Source organism: Rana temporaria, chromosome 3, assembly GCF_905171775.1.
Source record: "Rana temporaria chromosome 3, aRanTem1.1, whole genome shotgun sequence".
Classification (NCBI taxonomy): domain Eukaryota; kingdom Metazoa; phylum Chordata; class Amphibia; order Anura; family Ranidae; genus Rana; species Rana temporaria.
In genome coordinates, this window is record NC_053491.1 from 86,199,493 (window position 1) to 86,223,855 (window position 24,363).

Genomic DNA, 24,363 nt, shown 5'->3' on the forward strand with positions numbered 1-24,363 from the left:
GGATGTGTTTGAATGATCTGTGTCCTCTCAGGAAATCAAGGGTGCCGGCAATGCACAAGGCAATTAGTAGAAAAGAAAGTATGGACAGCCGCACTCCAAAAAAACCTTGGTGGTTGTCTTTATTTTAAAAGGATAAATGCACTAAAGATCACAGCAAAGAATACAGGGATGAACACTGACGCGTTTCGCACTATCAACTAGTGCTTAGTCATACTGCATTATTAGGAACTGATATGGTTTCTTTAACCACCTGAAGGTTTTACCACCTTCATGATCAGACCAATTTTTTTTTGCTATTCAGCAATGGCAATTGCGTGGTCATGCAACTAATTTTTATATTTTTTTTCACACAAATAGAGCATTATCTTGGTTGTATTTGATCACCAAGCATTCTGCTACTTCTCCTGAGTATGGGGATACCACACGTGTGAGACTTTTGGGAGCCTAGCTATGTGCAGGGGACCAAAATCCAATGACCACCTTCAGGCTTTCAAACTTGCACATTTCATTTCCTGGCTACTTATCACAGTTTGAGGCCCTAAGAGGGCTAGGTTGCCAAAAATTCTAACACATGTGGTATGGTATAACCATACTGCGGAGAAGTAGCAGAATGTGTTTTGGGTTGTAATTCCATGTATACCATTGGCATGTGTAAGAAATCTCATTAAAGTGACAACTTTTGGTATTTTCCCAAAAATTGGGACCCAAAGTAAAATCTTCCATGGATTCACCATGTCCAAAGCGGCAGGAGACTAAATACGACTTCATTATTTGGTTGTTGAAGTCTATGCCTTCCATATTTATAATAAAGTCGCGGATGCAGAAAGGCTTTTCAATGACATAAGATGCCGTGTTAATTTGGACCCTCATATGTGGGTGACAATAAGTCATCTTGTGTCAATGAAAAGCCTTTCTGTATCCAGGACTACAATACAAATAGACTACAACTATGCCTCTTATATTTATATTATAGTAGTGGATGCAGAAAGGCTTTTCAATGACACAAGATGACATGTTAATTTGGACCGTCGTATTTGGGTGACAAGTCCCACACTACCTTGCCACTGCTTCCCATGTAGTCAGGGCACCCTGGCTGCATTTGACAGCCTCATCCCTCATCCCTGGATTTTATGTGATAGACCAACACAAAGTGGCACATAATTGTGTAGTGGCAGGAAAATGATAAATTGTTTTCAATTTTTTTTTTATAAATTATCTGAAAAGGCGTGCATTTGTATTCAGCCCCCCTGAGTCAATACTTTGTAGAACCGTCTATCACTGCAATTACAGCTGCAAGTCTTTTTGGGGATATGTGAAAAAGGAGGGCGCTAGAAAGTGATTATAAGAAACACTTATAAATTAAATATACTAAAGTGAGAAAAATACAAATACAAAAATAAAAAAATACAAATACATTACTCAAGATAAGACATGGACTCGAAATTGTATGTTATTTTGAGGAGCGACAAAAAAGTGCAGTAAAGAACCCTTCCAATACTGTCTCGTGGGTGCAGACAGTGGTGCCAACGTTTCGAGGCTCATAGGGAATACCGCCTCTTCATCAGGGCTAGGGTAATGCAGAAATGTCGCAATACAGTCTAAGGAATAGAGAAAAATAAAAATAAAATAAATATTTTCAATAGACAGTAAAAAATGCTAATTTAAAATGTTACATTGTTGGTTTCTGTAACCAACAATGTAACATTTTAAATTTGCATTTTTTACTGTCTATTGAAAATATTTGTTTTATTTTTATTTTTCTCTATTCCTTAGACTGTATTGCGACATTTCTGCATTACCCTAGCCCTGATGAAGAGGCGGTATTCCCTATGAGCCTCGAAACGTTGGCACCACTGTCTGCACCCACGAGACAGTATTGGAAGGGTTCTTTACTGCACTTTTTTGTCGCTCCTCAAAATAACATACAATTTCGAGTCTATGTCTTATCTTGAGTAATGTATAGTGCCGTTTATGGTCACTTACCCTAGGTCGTGCCTTCCTTTTATGTTTGGTCAGTTGGATATTTTGCTGTTCATGTTGTTGATACATTATTTGATACGTTGTCTAGGAACAACACTACCGAAATAAAATTTGATATTTTTGATATACTTTTGTTGATGAATTTAGTTTTTACTTTATAACCAATCTCCCACGCATAAAATCCCACCGAGGAAACACACCCCTTTGGGGGCACAGCAATTGGCTTATATTCAGGGATGTGGTGAGATAGTGGTTCTTAGTTTGCACTTCTAGGGGACACATACCTCTCCTTTTTCTCTACCAGCTTTGCACATCTAGGAGAGTGACATTTTTGCCCATTCTTCTTTTCAAAATAGCTCAAGCTCTGTCAGATTGGATAGAGAGTGTCTGTGAACAGCAATTTTAAAGTCTTGCCACAGATTCTCAATTGGATTTAGGTCTGGACTTTTTGGGCCATTCTAACACATAAATATGCTTTGAACCAAACCACTCCATTGTAGCTCTGGCTGTACGTTTTGGGTTGTTGTCCTGCTGGAAGCTGAACCCCTCGCCCAGTCTCAAGTCCTTTTGCAGACTAACAGGTTTTCTTCTAAGATTGCCCAGTATTTGGCTCCAACCATCTTTCCATCAACTATAACCAGCTTCCCTGTCCCTGCTGAAGAAAAGCATGCCCACAACATGATGCTGCCACCACTGCTTCACGGTGGGGATGGTGTGTTCAGAGCGATGTGCAGTGTTAGTTTTCTGCCACACATAGGCCCGGATTCACATACCTCGGCGCATCTTTATGTGGGCGTAGCGTATCGAATATACGCTACGCCAACGCTGCGCAGAGCCGCGAGCACAGTATTCACAAAGGAAATTCTCCCAAGGTTGCGCCGGCGTAATGTAAATTAGTCGGCGTAAGCCCGCCTAATTCAAAGTAGGTGGAAGTGGGTGTGATACATTTAAATGAACCGTGACCCCATGCAAATGATGGGCCGAACGAACGGCGCATGCACCGTCCCGTGGACGCATCCCAGTGCGCATGCTCAGAATCACGTTGAAAATACTCCATAAGATTCGTCGAATCACTGCCTACGACGTGACGTAACCTACGCCTAGCCATATTCACGTACTACTATGTAAACAACGTAAAATACGACTGCTGGTCCCTGGTCCATACCTTAACATGACTTACCCCTGCTTTATGAGGCTTAACTTTACGCCGGACGTACGACTTACGTAAATCGCGTGTATGAATGTGCCGGGCGCAAGTACGTTTGTGAATCGCGTATATCCCTCATTTGCATATTTGAGTCGTAAATCAATGGAAGCGCCCCTTGCGGCCAGCGTAAATATGCGCCCACGATACGACGGCATAGGAAACTTATGTCGGTCGGATGAAGCCTAATTTCAGCCGTATCTAGTTCTATGGGCACGGCGCATAGATACGACGACGCACATTGACTCTTACGCGGCGTATCTCGAGATACGTCGGCGTAAGTGCTACGAGATTCCGGGCCATAGTGTTTTGCTTTTAGGCCTCAGACTTTTGGTCTCATTTGACCAGAGCACCTTCTTCCACATGTTTGCTGTGTCCCCCACAAAGCTTCTTGCAAATTGCAAACGGAACTTCTTATGGATTTCTTTTAACAATGGCTTTCTTCTTGTCACTCTTCCATAAAGGCCATATTTGTGGAGTGCATGACTTATAGTTGTCCTGTGGAAAGATTCTCCCACCTGAGCTGTGGATCTCTGCAGCTCCTCCAGAGTTACCATGGGCCTCTTGGCTGCCTCTCTGATTAATACTCTCCTTACCCGGCCCATCAGTTTAGGTGGACTACTCTTTCCATTTTCAGATGATGGATTGAATAGTGCTCCATGAGATGTTCAAAGCTTGGGATATTTTTTTAAAACCTAACCCTGCTTTAAACTTTTCCACAACTTTATCCCTGACCTGTCTGGTGAGTTCCTTGGCCTTCATGATGCTGTTTGTTCACTAAGGTTCTCTAACAAACCTCTGAGGGCTTTACACAACTGTATTTATACTGATTTTAAAGTACACACGGGTAGACTCCATTTACTACTTAAGTGACTTCTGAAGGCAATGGGTTCCATTAGAATTTAGTTAGGGGTATCAGAGTAAAGACAACTGAATACAAATGCACACCACACTTTTCAGATATTTGTAAAATTTTTAGAAAACCATTTATCATTTTCCTTCCACTTCACAATTATGTGCCACTTTGTGTTGGTCTATCACATAAAATCCCATGGGCGGACACAGCTCCTTAAATCTTGTGGGTTATGTTCCCTGTTTACAGGAGAGGACTAGGCAGAAACATGTTAGATAATTAAATACTTCTTACATTAACAGAGTTGAACAGCCCTGCCTAGGGGGCGGTGCTTCCAGACATAACCCTCCTCACTGCAGCATGCAGCCTCAGTTCGTAACAAGCAGAACAAACCCAAAAAGGAGGGGTGGGTGCTGTGTCCGTCCATGGAGAAAAGGATTTTACGGTGAGTACAAAAAATCCTATTTTCTCTTATCATCCATGGACGGACACAGCTCCTTAAATCTTGACAAGTGGGACGTCCCCAAGCAGTGTCAAAAACGAGTGTAAAACCAATTTTAACTTCACCCCAAAACAAGCAGAGCTCCTCAACAGAGGAGGTGCAACTTTAAACAGCCGCCTGCAAAAACTAGCGGCCGAAAAAAGCATCAGAAGATGCATTTACAGCAACCATGTAAATTCTGGAAAAAGCGTGAACGGACGAGCAAGTGAGACCGACGCATGATGTTGAAAAAAAAAAAAAAACAGGAAGCACCAATTGCCTTGGTCGAAAGTGCCGTGACTGGAAAGGGGGGCCTGCCCCTTAAGAGCATAGGCCTGTATGTCGGTTCGCCTGATCCACTGAGAAATCATGGTCGACGAGACCGCCAGGCCCTTTTGTGCACCAGACACCAACACAAAAGAGTCAGAACTCCGAAACAGAGCCGTAGCAGGCTGGTACATGCCTAAAGCGCGTACCATGCCTAAAATATGAAAGGCAACCTCCGTAGGATGCGCCGGCCGAGGACAGAAGGATGGAAGAACAATGTCCTTTTTCTGGCGAAAGGCCGAAACGAGCTTCGGAAGAAGGGAAGGTCACGGGTGCACCACCACCTAATCCTTATGGAGGATCAAGCATGGCGCAAGACAAGACAAGACAAGACAAGACCGCCAACTCAGAAACCCCTCTAACAGAGGTAAAGGCCACTAAAGGGGCCACCTTCTGAGGAAGGTTCCTGAAGAACCAAGAGCACCAGAGTCAAAACTCATGAGGGAAGAGATGGGCCAAGAGGGGAAGGAACAAACCCCCTGCGCACAAAAAAGGACCCACCAGGTCCTGATCGCCTAAAATAGTAGGACAATGAACGGTAGACAGCACCTGGTATTCCCAGGCGGTCTCCCACCCAGGCACTAGCCAGGCCCGACCCTGGGTAGCTACCGAAACCAGACGAGAGCGGGCACATTCAGGGAGGTGTGGCCGTAGGTCCACGCAAGTCCAGCGACTCAGGGCCGACTGGACTCCCCAGGTGCTCCCACATCCCATTAGGCTGGCATCCATCGTAAACACCGACCACTGGAAGGAAGATACAACTTCCCGGACCGAAGAGTCGTTGGATCTCCGTCACCAGCTCAGAGACTCTGACTAGGTGGCGCACCGGAATCTGATGATTTCAGAGACAAGAGATTTTTACCACCTGGACAGTATTTTCCCTGGAAAACCCGAATGTGGAACTGGGCATACAGTACCGCCTCGTAGGAGGCTACCCACAGGCCCCGGACCAGCAGGTGCCCGGAGATAAGACCGATTGTGTGATGCCAATACCTTCACTGCAGACAGAAGAGTCTGCAATTTCTCCAGGGGAAGAAGGACCTTTGCCACCGAGGAGTACGGATCAACCCTAGATACTCCAATGCTGAGTTGGAACCTAGCATGCCCAGGATTTGAACCCTGGGTTGCACACATGGAAGGCAGGCTTGCTGCCACTGAGCTACACCTTCTGGCCTAAACGTTTAACACCCACCCGAATCTTCAGAGAGTCTGAATGGGAATAACACATCCACTAGGTCTGAGACAGAAGCTGCTCTCAGAAGAAAGTCGTCCAAGTAGCCAATGAGGCAAAGCCTCCCTGTCCCAACAAAGTTAGGATAAGTGCGAGCTCCCAGCTGAAAACCCATGGTGCTGACGCCAGATCAAAAGGGAGGGCCACAGGCTGACAGAGACCCTATCTCATCACGAAGCACAGAAAAAACACTGTGACATGCGCAAAACGGGACATGCATGTATGCGTCCCTGATGTTCGAGGACGCCAGGAAGTCCCCCGGATGGAGCGCAGCCATACGGAACTACCCGATGTTCATAAAGGTATTCAGGGCCTAAGGCCCATAGAAAACCCCAAACCTCTCATCCTGCAGGAAAGGTAAAATTACCCCGCAGCTTAGCAAGTTCCACACTGCCCAAGGCAGACCGACGGGCCGGGAGAGGAAGACACGAGGAAATAACTTTGTTCTGTGGATAGGAGGAAACCCTATCTAGTACTCCGAAGAGACCACCTCGCATACCCACAGGTCGGAGAGCAGGGAGGTTTCACCGAATTGTGAAGCTGCAATCCACCCCTCCCACTTAGAGACAGGGAGGGATGGCTACATACATTGGCAGGATTTGGGTGCCGGCTTACGCACCCAGGGACGGATTAGTCACCCAGCTGGGCCATTGATGGCCTGGGAGGGTTTCCCCTAAATAATACACACACAGTGGCCCGGATTCACAGACAGCAGGCGCACATTACGCCGCCGCAGCGCATCCCCCTGTGCGCTACGCCGACGCAGCGCATAGAGGCAAGCACCGCATTCAGCAAGCTCTTGCTCCCCACGCTGCATCGACGTGGCGTAGGTTTTGAAGGCGCAGGCCGGCGTAGGTGGAAGTGGGTGTGACCCCATGCAAATAATGGTCCGAGCGTGGTGCAGTGTTTTACGCCCGGCGTATCATGAACGGCCGCATGCGCCGTGACGCGGACGTATGCCCAGCTCCCCTATGCTCATGCTCACAACTACGCTTGCGCAACTTCCTAAGATATACGCCGGCCCACCGGCTTACGCCGAGCACATAAATACGCCCAGCCATACGCCCGTCCAGCGCAAAAGTACACCAGCTTGTCTTCCGCTTGATGCAGAGTACTTTTGTTGTCTGAGCCATGTCAGATAGTGAGGTGGACAGGGAGAGGAGAAAGAAAAATTTCTCATTTGAAGAGAGGGCGATCCTGACCTCAGCAATCGCCAAGTATGATGCCTACCTCCATGGTGCACAGAGCGCCAGGACCAGCAAGGCCAGGAAGCAGGAGATCTTCCAGAAGATCACCCTGGAGATCAATGCCCTTGGGCATGAATCCAGGACCTGCAAAGATATTCAGAAAAAGATCAACGACATGCGTCGGCGTGTCAGGGAGAAGCTGGCCAAGGTGAGAAAGCACCTTAGGGGCACGGGAGGCGGACCAGCTTCTTCTCTCAAGTTGACACCTGAGGAGGAGGTGATTGACAGCTGTCTGGAGCAGGAGCAGGTGGAGGGCCTGGATGGCTTTGACTCCAGTGACCAGGACTTAAGGAGAGGCAAGTGTGTTTTATCCCCCATCCGGTGTGGAGCATGTGAGGGGGTGGAAGGGAACAAGTGTGTGGGCCCACCAACATGTGAATGCTTTGTGTCATCCACAGATGTGCTGGAGGGAGCTGGGCCATCGTCTGCCTGTGTCCGACCCACGCCATCCCCGGAACATCAGCCTCAGCCTGACCCCCTGGGAAGCCATGAAAGATCGGTGGAGGGGAGTGCCCACACCTCTGCTCTAGAGGTAGTTCTTGAGGAGCAGGTGGATCTCCATCTGGAGGAATGCCTCTACCTTGAGGAGGCTTCCATCTTCCCCGGACCCTCTGAGACCTCCACGCCCATCCAGAGAAATGCCCTCAAGGGCTACCCCATCCAGGGGAATGCCCTCAAGGGCTACCCCATCCAGGGGAACGCCCTCAAGGGCTACCCCATCCAGGGGAACGCCCTCAAGGGCTACCCCATCCAGGGGAACGCCCTCAAGGGCTATCCCATCCAGGGGAACCCCCTCAAGGGCTACCCCGTCCAGACGGACACAAGCCTCTCCATCTCCACGGAAGGCTTTAAGGAAGACCCGTGGTGTAGCCGTATCCCTACAAGAAGGGCTGGAGAGGGAGCAGGCATGGCAGACACAGCACATGGCCAATATTGCATGTGACCTCCACCGTGTGGCTGACAGCCTGGCCTCATTTGTTGGGTCCTCGGCGGAGACCCAGGCTGCATGTACAGTGGCTGTGCAGGGCACCGCAGCTGCTATGCAGCAGTGCCTCAGCAAACAGGCTGAGCATACCAGCTCCATCACCGTTTCCCTGCAGGAGGTAAATGCAAACTGTGCCGCCATGGCCACATGCCTATGTGACCAATCGGAGACCCTTGAAGCCATGCGTCACCACATGTTAGCAGGGGGTCCCTCCACATCTGGGGACCAGGCATCTGATGTGAAGGCCAGCCTGGATCGGAACACCATGGCTATGGGGGAGCTGCAGGCCACAGCAGCAGGCATCGTGGCAGAGGTTAAGAGCCTGGGCATGGTCGTTCAGGCCAACACTGCCGCTATCCAGATGGAGGGTCGCAAGAACAGGCGCCTCCAGTGGCAGAACAACGCCCGGCAGTGTCAGTTGCAGGCCGATACCAACAGCATGCTGACACACATTGCACTTGCCTTAGAAGGGATGCAGGCATCATCCGCCACAACCTCCAGGAGCGTCAGCCCCACCCCACCCGAGTTGTCAACACGACAGCTCCGGAGCCGAAGCCTTGGCATGAGGCCTGGCCCGCGAGAGGGCAAATGACTGGCCTGATGAAAAGTGCTGCTCAGAATTTGAGCTTTTATTTTTTTTTTTTGGTGCCGTGCACCTGTAAGGGCATGCCATGGCTGTTAATGGCATGATGCCCTTTTTTTTTCCTTTCACGGATGTCACAGTACCATGCACACGGTGAGGAGTGCAGAATTAGTGCCTGGACACCGTTTTGCAGGGGCAGGGTTTGCCCGGTGAGGTCATTGCGACCGTGTGACTGGTGTGTGATTGTGTGTGACATTTCTGCCAGCAAGGCATGTCACCTTGGATTGTCGGGGAGAGGTTATCCCCACGACCGTGTGAATGTGGTATGAATGGACAGCAACATCATTGGGGCCTTGGCGTGGCGTTGCTGCTCCCAAGTCCCGTGCGGTGGACTTGGGCTAAACCAATGTGAGGTGGATGTGGTGTGTGTGAGTTAGGGACCACAGTGGTGTGCATGCGTGCATTGTCCGTGTGTCATGATGAATGTGTGTGTTTAACGTGCAAAGATACGTTCCACGAGGCAACTCCTGACTGCTGTTCCTTCAGCAGACGGGGTAGCCTCGGGCAGGGGGGACTGTGTGGCTCGGGGGTCAGGTCATCACATAGGTCAACCTCCCGGCCCTTTCTCATGGCGTAGTTGTGCAGCACGCAACATGCACCGATGATCTGGCACACAAAGTTTGGGGAATACAACAGGATCCCCCCGGACTTATCCAGGCATCGGAAACGGGACTTCAGGATGCCAAATGTGCGCTCCACCACTGCACGGGTGCGTATGTGTGCAGCATTGTATCTTCTCTCGCCTCTGGTTTGGGGATTCCGGTATGGAGTCAGGAGATGGGGCCCAAGTGCATATGCCGAGTCACCTGGAAGGGAAAAGACAGGAGGATGTTAGTCGTGCATGTGCCCCTCGTGATGTCTGCATCATGGGGTCAGACAGTCATGCCTGACTCCCATGTCACTCACCAACCAGCCAGCTGTCCCTGTACACGTTCTGTTTGAATTCCGTTGGAATGTTGCTTTGACGGTATATGTAGCTGTCGTGGCTGGCCCCGGGGTGTTTGGCACGGACGTGCCATATGAGGCATTGGGCATCGGCTATCACCTGTACGTTGATGGAATGCCACTGCTTACGTTTGCGGTATATGTGCTCTGTGGCACGGGGGCCGTAATGCCACATGTGTGCAATCAATGGCCCCCACAGTGCGTGGGTTTCCGGCAATTCTGTAGAAATCCTGCATTGCCTTCTGCCGCAGGTGCTCATGGGTGGGTTTGATGATGTGGTGGGACATGCGTGTGAGGATTGCGGGGACAACCTGGTGCACGCATCTGCTCATGGTGGATTGTGACATCCCAGACACGACTCCACTTGTACGTTGGAAAGATCCACTGGTGAGGAAATGGAGTGTTGCCAGTACCTTGACCAGTGGCTGCACTGCATGTGAGCGTTCTGTCTGGCTGGTGATTTCATCATGCAGGGCTGTGGCCAATTCCAGGATGGCATCAGGGCTGAATCTGAAGATGCGATACACCTCCGATTCCCCCATGCCAAAGACGTTCATGCACGTTCGGTATATCCTCTCCTGTGCCCTCCTCCGTGCCTGTGGACGCAGTAGTGCTATGACCATGCCTGTCCCTGGTAGTGCTATGACCATGCCAGATGTGTTGTCCTGCAAGTGTTGTTACAGTGCTGCTGCAGCTGCTCTACAGCTGACCTGTGCACGTCTGTTGCTGAGTTACACCTCCTTTATGGGGAATAACTTTACGCCGGACGTACAATTTACGCGCACCGCGCGTAGCCTGCACCGGGCGCACGTACGTTTGTGAATCGCCGTATTTACCTCATTTGCATATTTAAATTGCCTAATCAATGGGAGAAGCAAAATGCGTCCAGCCCATATTTGCGCCCACACTACGCCGGCGTGTGCAAGATACGTCGGCGTAGGATGGCCTGTTTTTAGGCGTATGTTGGTTTGTGGGTCTGGCGCACACATACGCCGGGTGCACGTTTGCACTACGTCGGCGTAAAGTGATTTACATCGGCGTAAGTGTTTTGTGAATCCGGGCCATAGTGTGTATGTATATTATGTGTGTGTATGCACACATGCCTTTGGAGGAAACCGGAGTACCCGGAGGAAACCCACACAGACACAGGGAGCGACAATGCAAGCTCCAGGCAGATTGGTCAGTGTCCGGAATCGAACCAATGACTCTCTTGCTGCCAAGTAATGGAGTTAACCACTACACCACCGTGTGCATAGAACCATTCTGAAACAGAAGCCCTGGATAACAAGGGCGCAGCATTCAATGAAGCATCACAGACCTATATGAGGCCCTGGACCAGCTGGTCCGCTAGCCTAATAACTTTGGGAGAGAGTCGGTGCTCCTCCACTGTCTGGTGAAAAATGCTCACTCCGTGAGTGACTGAGACCCCAGAGTAGTGGCCACAATAGGCCGCAAGTCAGACCCCAGCATGGTAAACATGGAACGGGTCTGTACTTCGGATCTTCTATCAGTCAGATCCATACAAACGGGGGTTCCCGCAATAGGGAGAGTGGTCACCTATACATGACACCCAGAGGGTCCACCACCGGAGAAGAAGCCCACCTTTTGAAAAGGCTCTCCTCAAAGGAGCACTGAACCGCCCGGCGGTGAGGGAATACAAAAGCCCTCAGCGGCTTTTCTCATTCCACCTCTTTGATAATTTCTAAGAAGGGCACAGAAGGAAAAAACCTACACAGAGTGGTCTGATTTGTGTGATCCAAAAAAGCCCTCGGCGGAAACCCAGCTGCACTATCCAGCTTAAGAGAGTCCCTTGCAGCAGTGAGAAGTGCACCCATAAATGCCTTATCCTGCTTCTTTTTTTTTACCCAGGTACCTGGTCCATGGCTTCATAACAGAGCATTCCCCAGGGGATAACGGGGGAAGGGGGCACTCTTTTACCGCCCATCCGCAGTACACCCCCACCCTGGCACAAACCTGTCCAGGACTATCAATAAAACCTCTGTGGGAATCCCAGGTGCTAACACCTGCTGCCACCACCAGCATGTTGGGGGAAGGACCCAGATACCGACTCCAAATATTAATAATATTTACATAGTGTTTATGTATAATATGCACACCTGTTCTTACAAATAAACAGAAGCTCCTAGAGCCCTATTCAGGGCCTCTCACCCACTTGCTGCGCTGGCCAGGGGTACCCAGGGGACTCACCTCAGGAGGAGACTGCCCAGCGCTGCCGTCCACTCTTAGCACACAGCATGTGAGAGGAAAAGAACCGTGAGATAACTGTGCAGCATCTGCAGGGACCTGTGTGCGCCGTATACAGCACTAGGGGTCAGGACTACTCCAAGATGGCCGTCGAGCGTTCAGAACGCGGCCACAGGAAAAATGACCGACAGCAATGTAAGCTGCGCCATAGCGCGGCTACGACAAAATGGCCGCCAATGGGAGTTTTCAATGTAATTGAAAACCCTCCCAAAAAATTGTGCCAGCCAAATGGTGGCAAAATGCTGCGTTTAAACAGGAAAAGCCTCCTAGGGCTTTTTAACAGTGAAAAACCCCTCACAGGAATGCACCATACAAAAAATAAAAAACAGAGGCCAGATAACACAGTCCCCTCAGGAAGGCCCTCTTCCCCCGACAGCGGCAATGTTAGCAATGCAGCAAGGGAAAAGGAGCAGGGAAGGGAGGAGAAGAGGACCCCTGAACCCCAGGAATGCCCAGCCGTACCAACCCACCGAAGCGGGAGGGACTGTACTTACCCGTTCAAGCGAGGACTCGCTGACGCATTCCTGACAGAACTAAAACTGCAATGGAGGTAGCTGTCGGCCCGGTCCACTGTGAGTGAGACAACACCACAGCCCAGTCATATGTGAACCTCGGAGCAAAGCTCACCGGCCACCCCAGGAGTCATGGGGTGTGGCGTGACAGACCCAGCCTCTTTGCAAAGGTGTGACCACGCTTGCTGATCGGACTGAGTAGACTACAAGGATCTATATTATCCAGCCTGTCTCTCAGCCGACAGTTGAAAGAAGATTCTTCAAGAAAAAGTAAAATAAAATAAAATAAAATTTCTCCTCATGGCGCTGGGCCCAAAGGGAGCCATACGTCTTTCTCCTTGCTAGGCAGAATGAAACTGAGGCTGCATGCTGCAGTGAGGAGGGTTATGTCTGGAGGGACCGCCCCCTGGGTGGGGCTGTTCAACTCTGTTAATGTAACATGTATTTAATTATCTAACATGTTTCTGCCTAGTCCTCTCCTGTAAACAGTGAACATAACCCACTTGTCAAGATTTAAGGAGCCGTGTCCGTCCATGGACGATAAGAGAAATATTTTTACATTTTTGGTTGCAACATGACAAAATGTGGAAAATGTCGAGGGGTATGAATACTTTTTCAAGGCACTGTAACATCTGCACTTGTATAAACAAAACAAGTGTTACAGTAAACCCCGCCTTTTCCATTGCAAGAACAGATACGGCTAAATGTCAGTGAATGCATTTCTCACCCGCCAATGGTGGGCCAATGTGCTGAAAAATGTGCTTTATGAATAAGGCTATGAACACAGTTATAACGTTTCAAAATGTAACTTTTAAAGTGAATAATGTCAAAATGCAGAACTTTCTCTACCTGTTCCAGAAAACAACTGCTTGCACAAGTTCTTTTTTAAAGGGTGTGATTTACTTACGTAGATTCCTGTCTGAATGCAAGATTCAGCCCCAGTGCACTCTATGGTGATCTCTGGCATACACCCAAGCAATCCTTCAACTTTCTGAGCAGTCTGCTCAGGAGTCTCATTGGTGACTTGAAGAAGAAAATCTGCTCCCACTTCTTTAGCTTTTTCTAGCCGTGATGGAGATAAATCTAATGGGAAATAAACTTTTAAATGAATATGAAGGCAAGAAGCGGAGTACACATGTGACCCATCTTACTCACAAGTTAAAAAAACTCAAACTCAAAACTAGCAAAAAGTGAAAAGATGCACATGAGCAGGGAAATATGGCAAAACAATACAAAAGTTACCCAGCAAGCTGGTCAGTAAAAAATTACTCAAGTTAAAGCTTAGGAATTTTATTGCATATACTTGTAAAGACCATGTAAAGCCCTATTATACTGTTGTTTCAAGACACCTCTAGAAAGTGTGGTCCCCTACTCAAAACTATCCCAAATTATGGGACATTCTGTATATAGCAATGCATAACTTGAGAGAATGCTTACCTGGGGCTCCTAGTATTCTAAAACAGACACTCTACATGTTCTTAAAGCAGAGCTCCACCCAAAATAGGAAGTTCCACTTTAAGGCCTCCTCACCAGCTCCTGATTGTGAAATGGAGCTTTTGGGGAGGAGGTACCCGATTTTGACAGGTACCCGCTCCCACTTCCGCTTCAATCAACTTAGGCTATCGGAAGCGGAAGTACTCCTTCCCCCTTCCCTCCCAAAGTCTTCTGGAACACGACAGGTCCCAGAAGACTTTGGGACCAGTCACAGAGCACAGCGCCGTTTGCATATGTGCGATGGGCACCTGGCGAGGGAGGACACAGGGAGAACACGACTGGGATGAGCACACCGCTGGATCGTGGGACAGGTGAGTGGCTGTTTATTAAAAGTCAGCTGCTACAGTTTTTGTAGCTGCTGACTTTAATTTTCACTTCAGAGACTGGAGCTCAGCTTTAACCATTTTTTTTCTCCACGGCAGTCAAAATATTTCAACTTGGGCAGGGCAGCTTTTGTGAGCAGCAGCAGCACAAAATACCCTTCATACAATACTGTGCAATGCAATTAATCTTTCCTGGTATGTGTACAGGACATTAAAGGTGGCAGTACAGATCAAGGCACAGTTTAAATGTATATTTTATATTTTATTTTTAATTAATTCATACATGAATTAAACATTTTATGGAATTTGGAACCTTAGAAAACAGAGACGGATAATAATATGAGAGTGAAAAAGTATTTCGAACATATAAACTTATATTATTCACATCCTGAGACCAATAGCCTTCCATGTGGCTTAAAGGATAAGTTCACCTTTCGTAACATGTTACACTCATATTCAGGGTGTAACATGTAACATATTACGAACAAACTGACCTTTCATTCTCCGATCTGACAGCTAGAGGGGATCTTCTCCCCATCCCCCCACTATCTGTCACATTTTTTTTTTTTTTACGTGGCCAAGCAGGCTAGGTCACTCATGCACAATATCCTGTGAATAGAAAACTACAAGGTTCACCCCCTTTGCAGCTGTTGGCATGTAGTTTTCAATGAACTACCATGGCGATGTGGAGAGCCATGGTAGTTCATTCTCTCTTCTTGTCAGATTATCTGCTTGCCCGTACAGGATGCACTTGCAGATCTGCTGATCACTGGTGCAATGCTTTACAGGCTCAAAAAAAATTCACATAATGTTCATTTATTATTTTTTTCCAAAAAGTTAACTTATCTTTTAAATCTTCAAATTGTTGGTGCTTTTGGTGAGTAAATTTTGTCACTGCTTGAAAAGACTATGGCCGGGATTCAGAAAGGACTTACACCGACGTATCTATTGATACGCCGTGTAAGTCCACCGATGCGCCATCGTATCTATGCGCCGTGTTCTTGAAACAAGATACTCCTGAATTCTGTCTCCATCCAACCGACGTAAGTCTCCTAAGCCGTCGTATCTTGGGCGCATATTTACGCTGGCCGCAAGGGGCGCTTCCATTGATTTACGCATCGAATATGTAAATGAGCAAGATACGCCAATTCACGAACGTACTTACGCCGTCGCAGTAATCTACGCCGTTTACGTAAGGCGTACGTCCGGTGTAAGTTTACCCCTCATAAAGCAGGGGTAAGTCATGTTAAGGTATGGACGTCGGAAACGCCGGAACAGCCGCCGTATTTTACGTCGTTTACGTAAGTCGTACGTGAATGGGGCTGGGCGTAGCTTACGTTCACGTCGTAGGCATTGAGCCGGCGTATCTTAGGGAGTATATGCGGCGTGATTCTGAGCATGCGCGCACATATGTTGTTAATTTTGCAAGGAAATGTTTTACTTGCACTTGATTAGACGATGGGATTCAGCAGAGCTTCACCTCCTTCACTAAGATAAGGGAAAAATCCCTTGCAAAGTTAAATTTCTCTTGCCTGTTCCCAGATAAACTTTAGCCTTATGTTTACTTTACTAATTATGAGTTGTACCTCTATGTTTTCTCTCCTTTTCTGTAGTCGCCAGCATAGAAACATGATTTATGGCATCTCTCTCCAGCTACCTGATATTTAACACTTTTTCCTTTCACAATGTAGATCCCCATCAAGAGGCAAAGGGGTAATTACACTTTTCCATACAATCAAAAACAAGTACATTTGATTAACTCCAGTGTAATAAGAACAAGTAGTATTTTTGCTTACCGCTTATCACTGTTTGTGAGGCTCCCATCATCTTCGCAACAATTAGTGAAACCAACCCAATAGGTCCTGAGACACAACATTGGATATTTGCATTAAAATACAATAATGTCACTGTTTTATGGATGAACTAAAAGTTTAGCTAAGAAAACCAAAGAAGCAGTTGCCTATATCAAATGATTTGAAAGATAACTGATTGCCATGGGCAGCTGACACTATGTTATACTGTATGTAGCATAGGCCAACAACAATGAAATTAACTATTTACTGGGAAACATAAATAAAATAAGACAAGTGCACAATTGTGCTGAATTATTTAGTGAAACCAAGCTGATATTATAATACAGTGTATCACAAAAGAGAAAGTCTATGTAAACAGGGACTGAAATTGCGCACTTTTCTCTATCTAGCAAATTTTATAAATACAAAAAACACAAAGCAGTTAAAGACCAATAATCCTCTCAGGACTCTCCAAAGAGGACAAGCAAATTCTGGATATTTAAAATCCATCTTTTTTGGACTCAAACTTTATCCGCCAACTTCTGTGAAAACGACAGTAAGCATTGTGATATAGGTCATGCACACATTTCCTTCAAGTCACATTGACTACTGACAAATATAGATATACTCTTTAGGCAAACACTGCTAGTATCTTATTTCTCATGGATTTGCATAACTTTTTTCCAATTTCTACCAACTATTATAATAGAGACCCCACCCCCATTCTCACCACTGTACCTTTACACCCACCTTCCCCCACTTTCACCATTGTGATTGAACCCTGCAACCCAATATTTTCATTCTCACCACCACGCATGCAGCTCATTCCACCACCATGCCTGCAAACCCTTCCTCCTGCCCATCACAGCCCCCCCCAAGTCAGTGCCATGCCTGACCCTCATCACTCACCGTTACACCCACCATCTTACTAACTCCTCTGCTCTTACCACTACCCAACCCTGCCCATTCTAGAACTGCCATACTTTTGCTAGTTTTTTGTTACTATATAAAATGTTGCTTGTGTTTTGATGCAAACAGCAACCTTTTCTAGATCTTCCAATTAGGCTGCACTCCACATATACTTGTTAAGGGTAATGATCAATTGGTGTGTCTTATATTAGCCACTGCACAGAAAGGAGGGGGTATATAATGTTTTGTTACCGTGCTCTCTTTTTTTCTGGGGCACAAAAGCAATCACTATGACCATACAGAAAACTGAGAGGAACTGTACATTGTTTCCTTCGATATTTGTAAATATCCTGTAACCCCACTAATAAATGTATATAAATGATTAAACTATTGCATTTGTCCAAGAATCCTCAGGTCTAGGTGTGTTTTTTGTAAATACTTTTATAGTGATTGGACAGTGACATATACACCTAGTACAACTAGTCAGCTTTTTTATTACTAAAATGATGTGAAGTAATAATAAAAAAAATATACATACATATATACACACACACACATAATATATATATATATATATACACACATACATACATACATACATACACACACACACACACACACACACACACACACACACACACACACACACACACACACTGTAGCAGGGCAACACCGTGCCACTGGCTAATATGGCGGTCTGGGTCAGTTTTCTAGAAAACAGGCACGCTAATGGTGCAGGTGTGTGTTTGCTTCTCAGTAGTATCAGGATTAACTGATTGCCAACCAGCCACAGTAATTTTACGGTGGCAGGTTGGCACGACTGCGTAAATCACCGAAGGTGAACGTCGGCCACTTTAAGAGTGATAGGGCAGGCCGGCCACCCGCGATCACTCCTCAGAGAGCCAGAGCGTAAACAGACCGATCCCCGTTCTGACAGGGGAGTAGAGAGAGATCTGCTGTTCCTATTGATCAAGAACAGCGATCTCTCTTCTCCTCTAGTCAGTACACTCCCCCGACAGTGGCCATTTTTAACTCTAATCGTTGTATAAATGTCACTGGTCCCAAAAAAGTGTCAAAAGTATGCGATCTGTCCGCCACAATGTCACAGTCCCACTAAAAATCGCAGATCGCCGCCATTACTAATAAAAATAAATAAATAATAAAAATGCCATACATCTATCCCCTATTTTGTAGACGCTATAACTATTGCGATTTTTTTTACCTAAACTGATCACGGCATTTTTTTTCAAAATTGACGCTCTTTTTTTGTTTATAGCACAACAAATAAAAACCGCAGGAGGTGATCAAATATCATCAAAAGAAATGTCTATTTGTGGGGAAAAAGGGACACAAATTTTGTTTGGGTACAACATCGCACGACCGCACAATTATCAGTTAAAGCGACGCAGTGCCGTATCGCAAATAATAGCCTGGTCATTAAGGGGGCAAATCCTTGTGGTCTTTAAGTGGTTAAAGGTCGGTGCCCCACCCTCCTGAGGTGGTCAAAGATTGAAGGAAGCAGTGAGAGGTGCACGTCTGCACTGTACTGTCCAGGTCAGACAGTACGGGACAGACAAAGGCCAGAGCATATGCAGGATGTAGCAGCAGAAAGGTGCTGGATAAAAAGCCAAGCTGACATAGGTACAGTATTTTGTGCACGAGCACTGGGACTGTGAATTTGACGGTCAGGAGGACCGAGCCATTAAGCCTGAGCCGCAGGGCACTAAAGAGCCAGGAGGCTGAATCCTGTTTTGTTTGCATTGTTGGTGAGAACCCCATGCATGGGAATATAGTCATGTGTTAAACTTTTGCTTTTCGGGGGGCGTGGCCAGCGCGGCATGTGAGCAGACGCTTGTTCACAGAGCTCCCGCTGTGATCCTGAATAGATCCGGTTTCCGGCACCTCTAAACACCCGGATTTTTGCCACCTTGACTGGCATCTGAACGCTACTAGGGGGTATGATGACCCATGGACAGAAAGGAGAAGGCTCGAGGCGATGGACTCCCCATGGAGGTGTACAAGCAGTATGGGGAAACAGTACTCCCACACCTTTTGAGGGTGTTTAATGATGCGAGGGAGGCCGGCACCCTGCCCCTGTCCATGACCAGGGCAAACATTGTTCTGGTCTTGAAGCCTGACAAAGACCCTCTTGACCCAGGATCATACAGACTGATCTCGCTTTTACAAAATGACGTAAAGATCCTTGCCAAGGTTTTGGCTGTCAGATTGAATAGTGCCATTTCCACCATTATTCACTCTGACCAATCCGGGTTCATGCCCCAAAAGTCGACAGCGATAAACTTGCGGAGACTCTTTCTTAATATCCAATCCCGCCGGACAATATGGGGGACCAAGCATTGTTATCTTTGGATGCCCATAAGGCGTTTGATAGCATCGAGTGGGAGTATCTGTGGGCGGTGATGCAGAAGTTTGGGTTTGGGAGCGGATTTATTACATGGGTGCAGCTCCTATACTCGTCCCCAATAGCAGCTATACGGGAGGGGGGGGAGGATTTCACACACTTTTAATCTACAATGGGGTACACGACAGGGCTGCCCCCTGTCCCCCCTCCTGTTTGCCCTGGCTATTGAACCCCTGGCTGCCATGATCCGGGTAAATCCCTCGGTTCAGGGATTTCAATATGGTGATCTTCATGAGAAGATCATACTATATGCCGACGATACCATGCTGCTCCTGGGCGAAACTTCTGCTTCACTAGCGGAGGTCATGACTGTTGTGCGGCAGTTCGGGGAATATTCGGGTTTGATTATTAATTGGACCAAGTCCTCTCTCCTGTTACTTGACCATCAGCCCCCATCGTCCACAAAGGCTATACAGGACATCCCTGTCTCAGCGTCTTTCCGGTATCTTGGCATTCAGGTTACCGCATGTGTGTTGGACTATGTCAGTCTCAACCTCACCCCTCTGATTAATCGCTATCGCGATCGGGTCAAGGTGTGAACCTGAAGCTGTTCTGGGTGGAAAAGGTGAACTTGATAAAGATGATCCTCATGCCATAATTACTGTATGTACTCCACAATTCCTCAATGATCATTCCCCTGAAGAAGTTTAGGATCATCAACTCAATTTTTTGTTCACTGATATGGCTTACAAAACCCCCTAGGGTCAAACTTGAGCAACTGCAACGCTCAAAAGATGCCGGTGGGTTGGCACTGCCCAATCCCTGGCTCTATTACCTGGCTTCCCAGATGCAGCACATTGCGTGGGTTGTGGGCCCTCGACGGGACCTGGAGCTGAACTTATGGGACTCTTCGGCCCAGTTGCTCAGTTTCACGACTTGGCGGAGGGGTTGGGGGCCCTGCGGTACACTAAATCTAACAAGCGGTTTCCCACATATGTTCTCATGCAGAAAATTTGGAACAAGGTCAGGATGCTACAGGGGGTGACAGGGTTCACTAAATAAAGCCCCATCTGGGATAATCTATACTACCGGGAAATAGCTAAAATACCGTATGGTCTGAAGTGGAAACATTATGGGGTGTCCCTTATGACGCACATAATTAGAGTGGGCAGCCTGAGATCCTTCCAGGAGCTCAGTGCTGACTTTCGGTTGCCGGCACCCATGCACTTATTACTTGCAGCTTAGACATGCGTTTGATGCACAGAGGGAGGCAGATGTGTGGTCCATAGACTCGGCACCGATCTTTAACTATCTGTTTGAGGTGTCTACCTACAAGGGGTTTATATCCAGTTTCTATGCCATGCTGTTGAATCTTTTCCTACCGGGCGCCCCTCTAAAGGCGGTGGCTCGGTGGGAACAGGATGTGGGCGCGTTTGAGGATGAGGATGAGCAGTGGGAGGAAGCCCTGCAGGCGGTCCCCATGTGCTCCCTGAATGTAGCGCATAGACTGCCACAGCTCTACATACTCCTAAGGGTCCATTACACACCCGCCAGACTAGCACGCATGGGACTCGAGGTGGATCCCACCTGCACTAGGTGCAGCAGGGACCACGGCAATAGTATCCACCTGCTGTGGCGCTGCCCAAAGCTCCACATGTACTGGACAAAGGTCATTGACACTATTAACGGGGCTTTCCAGGTTCAGATACCTTTGGAGCCTAAGATTTGTCTACTGGGGATAGCTGACGGCCTCCTAGTGGAGGGTATCCCTAGGCAGGCTATTGGTAGAGCCCTGTTTCAGGCTCGCTTGATGATCCTGAGGCACTGGAAAGATACTGAACCACCCACGGTGCAGGAGTGGATTACGCAGATGGGGGTTACATTGAGGTTGGGAAAAGTTGTGTATCAGCAGGGAGGGACCAGCGTTAAATATGAAAAACTGTGGGCCCCGTGGTTGAATGTCCCGGGTCTGGCCCCGATAGATTTGGTGTATGATCGTTTGTTTTAGGTCTGTGAGGGGTGAGAGCATGTGTACGTTATGATAGGCTGTCTACTTGCTAGAGTGTGTTGATGTTGAACGGGGATGGCGGGCGTTGGCTTGTACTTGAAAACTTTGAACTGTTCACTCGGGGGAGGGAACGGGGGCTATTCTACTTATAAGTGTATGGAGGTGTGCTGCGTCACACCGACTGTGCTTTTTTTTTATTTGTTTTTAAAGCTCTGGAGTTCGTTGTATGTTCTTTTACCTTTGTTCAATAAAAACCTTTGACTGAGGGAAAAAAAATACTTTTGCTTTTCTTTTAACTAAAAGTGGGCAGGAAAGCCCTAAAACTAACTTTTGGCAATGTAGAAAAAGCACTGTTTTGCAATACCTATGAGCTATAAAATCCCCAACTCATCACAATTATATACATGCATACACTGATTTATCATTTTGGTATATTCACTTTCAGCCTTTATGTCCAAAAGTAATACCTGCACCACATATAAAGACCTTGCTTCCAAGTGTAACGCCAGCTCTTCTACAAGCATGGATTCCTACAGAGAGAGGTTCAATCAGAGCTCCTTCTTCAAATGTTACATTATCAGGAAGTCTGCAGAAAACAAAACAAAAAATCTACATATAGAGATGACTTAAAACATTTATTATACAAGTGTATAAGGAATTTGGTGTTACACAATTGGTACGCCGACCAGCCATAACTTTATGACCACTGACAGGTTAAGTAAATAACATTGTTTATCTTGTTACAATGGCATCTCAAAAACAGAAGTATATATTAGGCAGCAAGCAAACAAGTTGTTACTGAAGTTGATGTTTTGAAAGCAGAAAAAATGGGCATCGCAATTTGTCGTTTATGGGGCTGCGTAGAAGCAATCCTGTCAGGGTGCCAAAAGCACCTACATTCGGCACATAAGCATCAGAACTGGAACTATGGAGCAATGGAAGAAGGTGGCCTAGTATGATGAATCACGTTTTACTTTACATTGTGTGGATGGTCGGGTACATGTACGTTGCTTAACTGAAGAAGAGATGGCATCAGGGTGCAGTATGGGAGGAAGAAGGCAATCCAGGCAATGTAATGCTTTGTACAATGTTCTCCTGGGTCCAGCTATTCCTGTGGATGTTAAACATTGTTGCTGACCAAGTACACCCCTTCATGTAAAAAGTATTCCCTGAAGGCAGTGGCCAATTTCAGCAGAATAATGTGCTCTGCTACACTGCAAAAATTATCCAAGAATGGTTTAAGGAATGCAACAATGAGTCTGAGGTGATGACTTGGCTTCTTAATTTGTCTGCCGCAGTTCCAATAAAAATTGCAGATCGCCGCCATTACTAGAACATTTTTTATTTAATTTTTTTATAAAAATGCCATAAATCTTTTCCCTTTTTGTAGACACTATAACTTTTGCACAAACCAATCAACAAACGCTTACTGAGGTTTTTTTTTTAATCAAAAATATGTAGAAGAATACATATTGGCCTAAACTGATAAAGACATATTTTTTTTTGGGGGGGGGGGATATTTATTATAGAAAACAGTAAAAAGTATTGTTTTCTTTTTAATTGTCGCTCTTTATTTGTTTATAGCGCAAAAAAATCAAAACACAGAGGTTATCAAATACCCCCAAAAGAAAGCTCTGTTTGTGGAAAAAACATACATTTTGTTTGGGTACAACGTTTCACGACCGCGCAATTGTCAGTTAAAGCGACGCAGTGCTGTATCACAAAAAATTGGCCTGGTCATTAAGGGGGCAAATCCTTCTGGTCCTTAAGTGGTTAAAGTGGCAAAAATCACTGTTTTGATAGCAAAAGGGAGACCAACTCAATATTAGGTGGGTGTCATTAAAGGATCATTTAAGATTTTTTTTTTAAAATAACAAACATTTTATTTTTACCTCCACTGTGCAGCTCGTTTTGCACAGAGTGTCCCCGAACCTGGTCTTCTGGGGTCCCTCGGCGGCTGTCTCGGCTCCCCCCGCAAGGACTCAACACCTTCATGCGAGTGAGCTTGCATAGTGTTGAGTTCTTGCAGGCGCGCTCACGTGATACAGCCGGTGGCCATAGCCTCTCACTGTATCACTCGGCCCTGCCCCCGGCGCGCCACGTCATTGGATGTGATTGACAGCAGCGCAAGCCAATGGCTGCGCTGCTTTCAATCAACTAATGAATGAGTCGGGCGAGAAGCCTGTGCATTCAAGGCACGAGACTTTCGAGTGGTCAGGTAAGTAAACGGGGGGGCCGCCAATACTCGGATGTTTTTTCACCTTAATGCATAAAATGCATTAAGGTGAAAAAACATTTACCGTATTTATTGGGGTATAGCGCGCTCCTGCGTATAGCGCGCACCCCTAAAGTTGCCCGAAATTCCTGTGGAAAAAAGATTTTTTGTACTTACAGTTTTGGTGTCTTGCGTGGTGTCCATCGGCGGCCTCGTCGGGACCGGCGTCCGTCTGCGGCTTCGGGTGTCCTCTTCGTCGGGTCCGGCGTCCTTCTGCGGCGTCCTCCCCGCTCGTTTCCCGCACCGAGTTTGAATACTGCACCGACATATACAGAGCGCAGTACACTCGTGTATGGTCGGGCAGGCTCGGCTACTCTCGCGCTGACGTCCTGTACATCCAGGACGTCAGCGCGAGAGGAGCCGAGACTGGCCGACTATACACGAGTGTACTACACTCGGTATATGTATGCGCAGTATTCAAACTCGGCGCGGGAAAGCGGGTATCGACGTATATCGCGCACCCACGATTTTGCCCTGATTTTCAGGGCAAAAAAGTGTGCGGTATACGCCGATAAATACGGTTCCT

At 47.1% G+C, this 24,363-nt stretch overlaps 1 protein-coding gene across 3 annotated transcripts in view; it reads right to left on the minus strand.

Moving 5' to 3' along the window:
- SORD (sorbitol dehydrogenase) overlaps window positions 1-24,363 on the minus strand; it is a 130,285-nt gene that overhangs the window by 15,121 nt on the left and 90,801 nt on the right. For all 3 annotated transcript variants that reach the window (XM_040342848.1, XM_040342846.1, XM_040342847.1), the window contains 3 exons: window positions 22,030-22,148; window positions 16,287-16,352; window positions 13,581-13,756 (listed from right to left, as the gene is read on the minus strand). In XM_040342848.1, coding sequence (XP_040198782.1) covers window positions 13,581-13,756; window positions 16,287-16,352; window positions 22,030-22,148 — 361 coding nt within the window. The remainder of the gene's footprint in view (window positions 1-13,580; window positions 13,757-16,286; window positions 16,353-22,029; window positions 22,149-24,363) is intronic.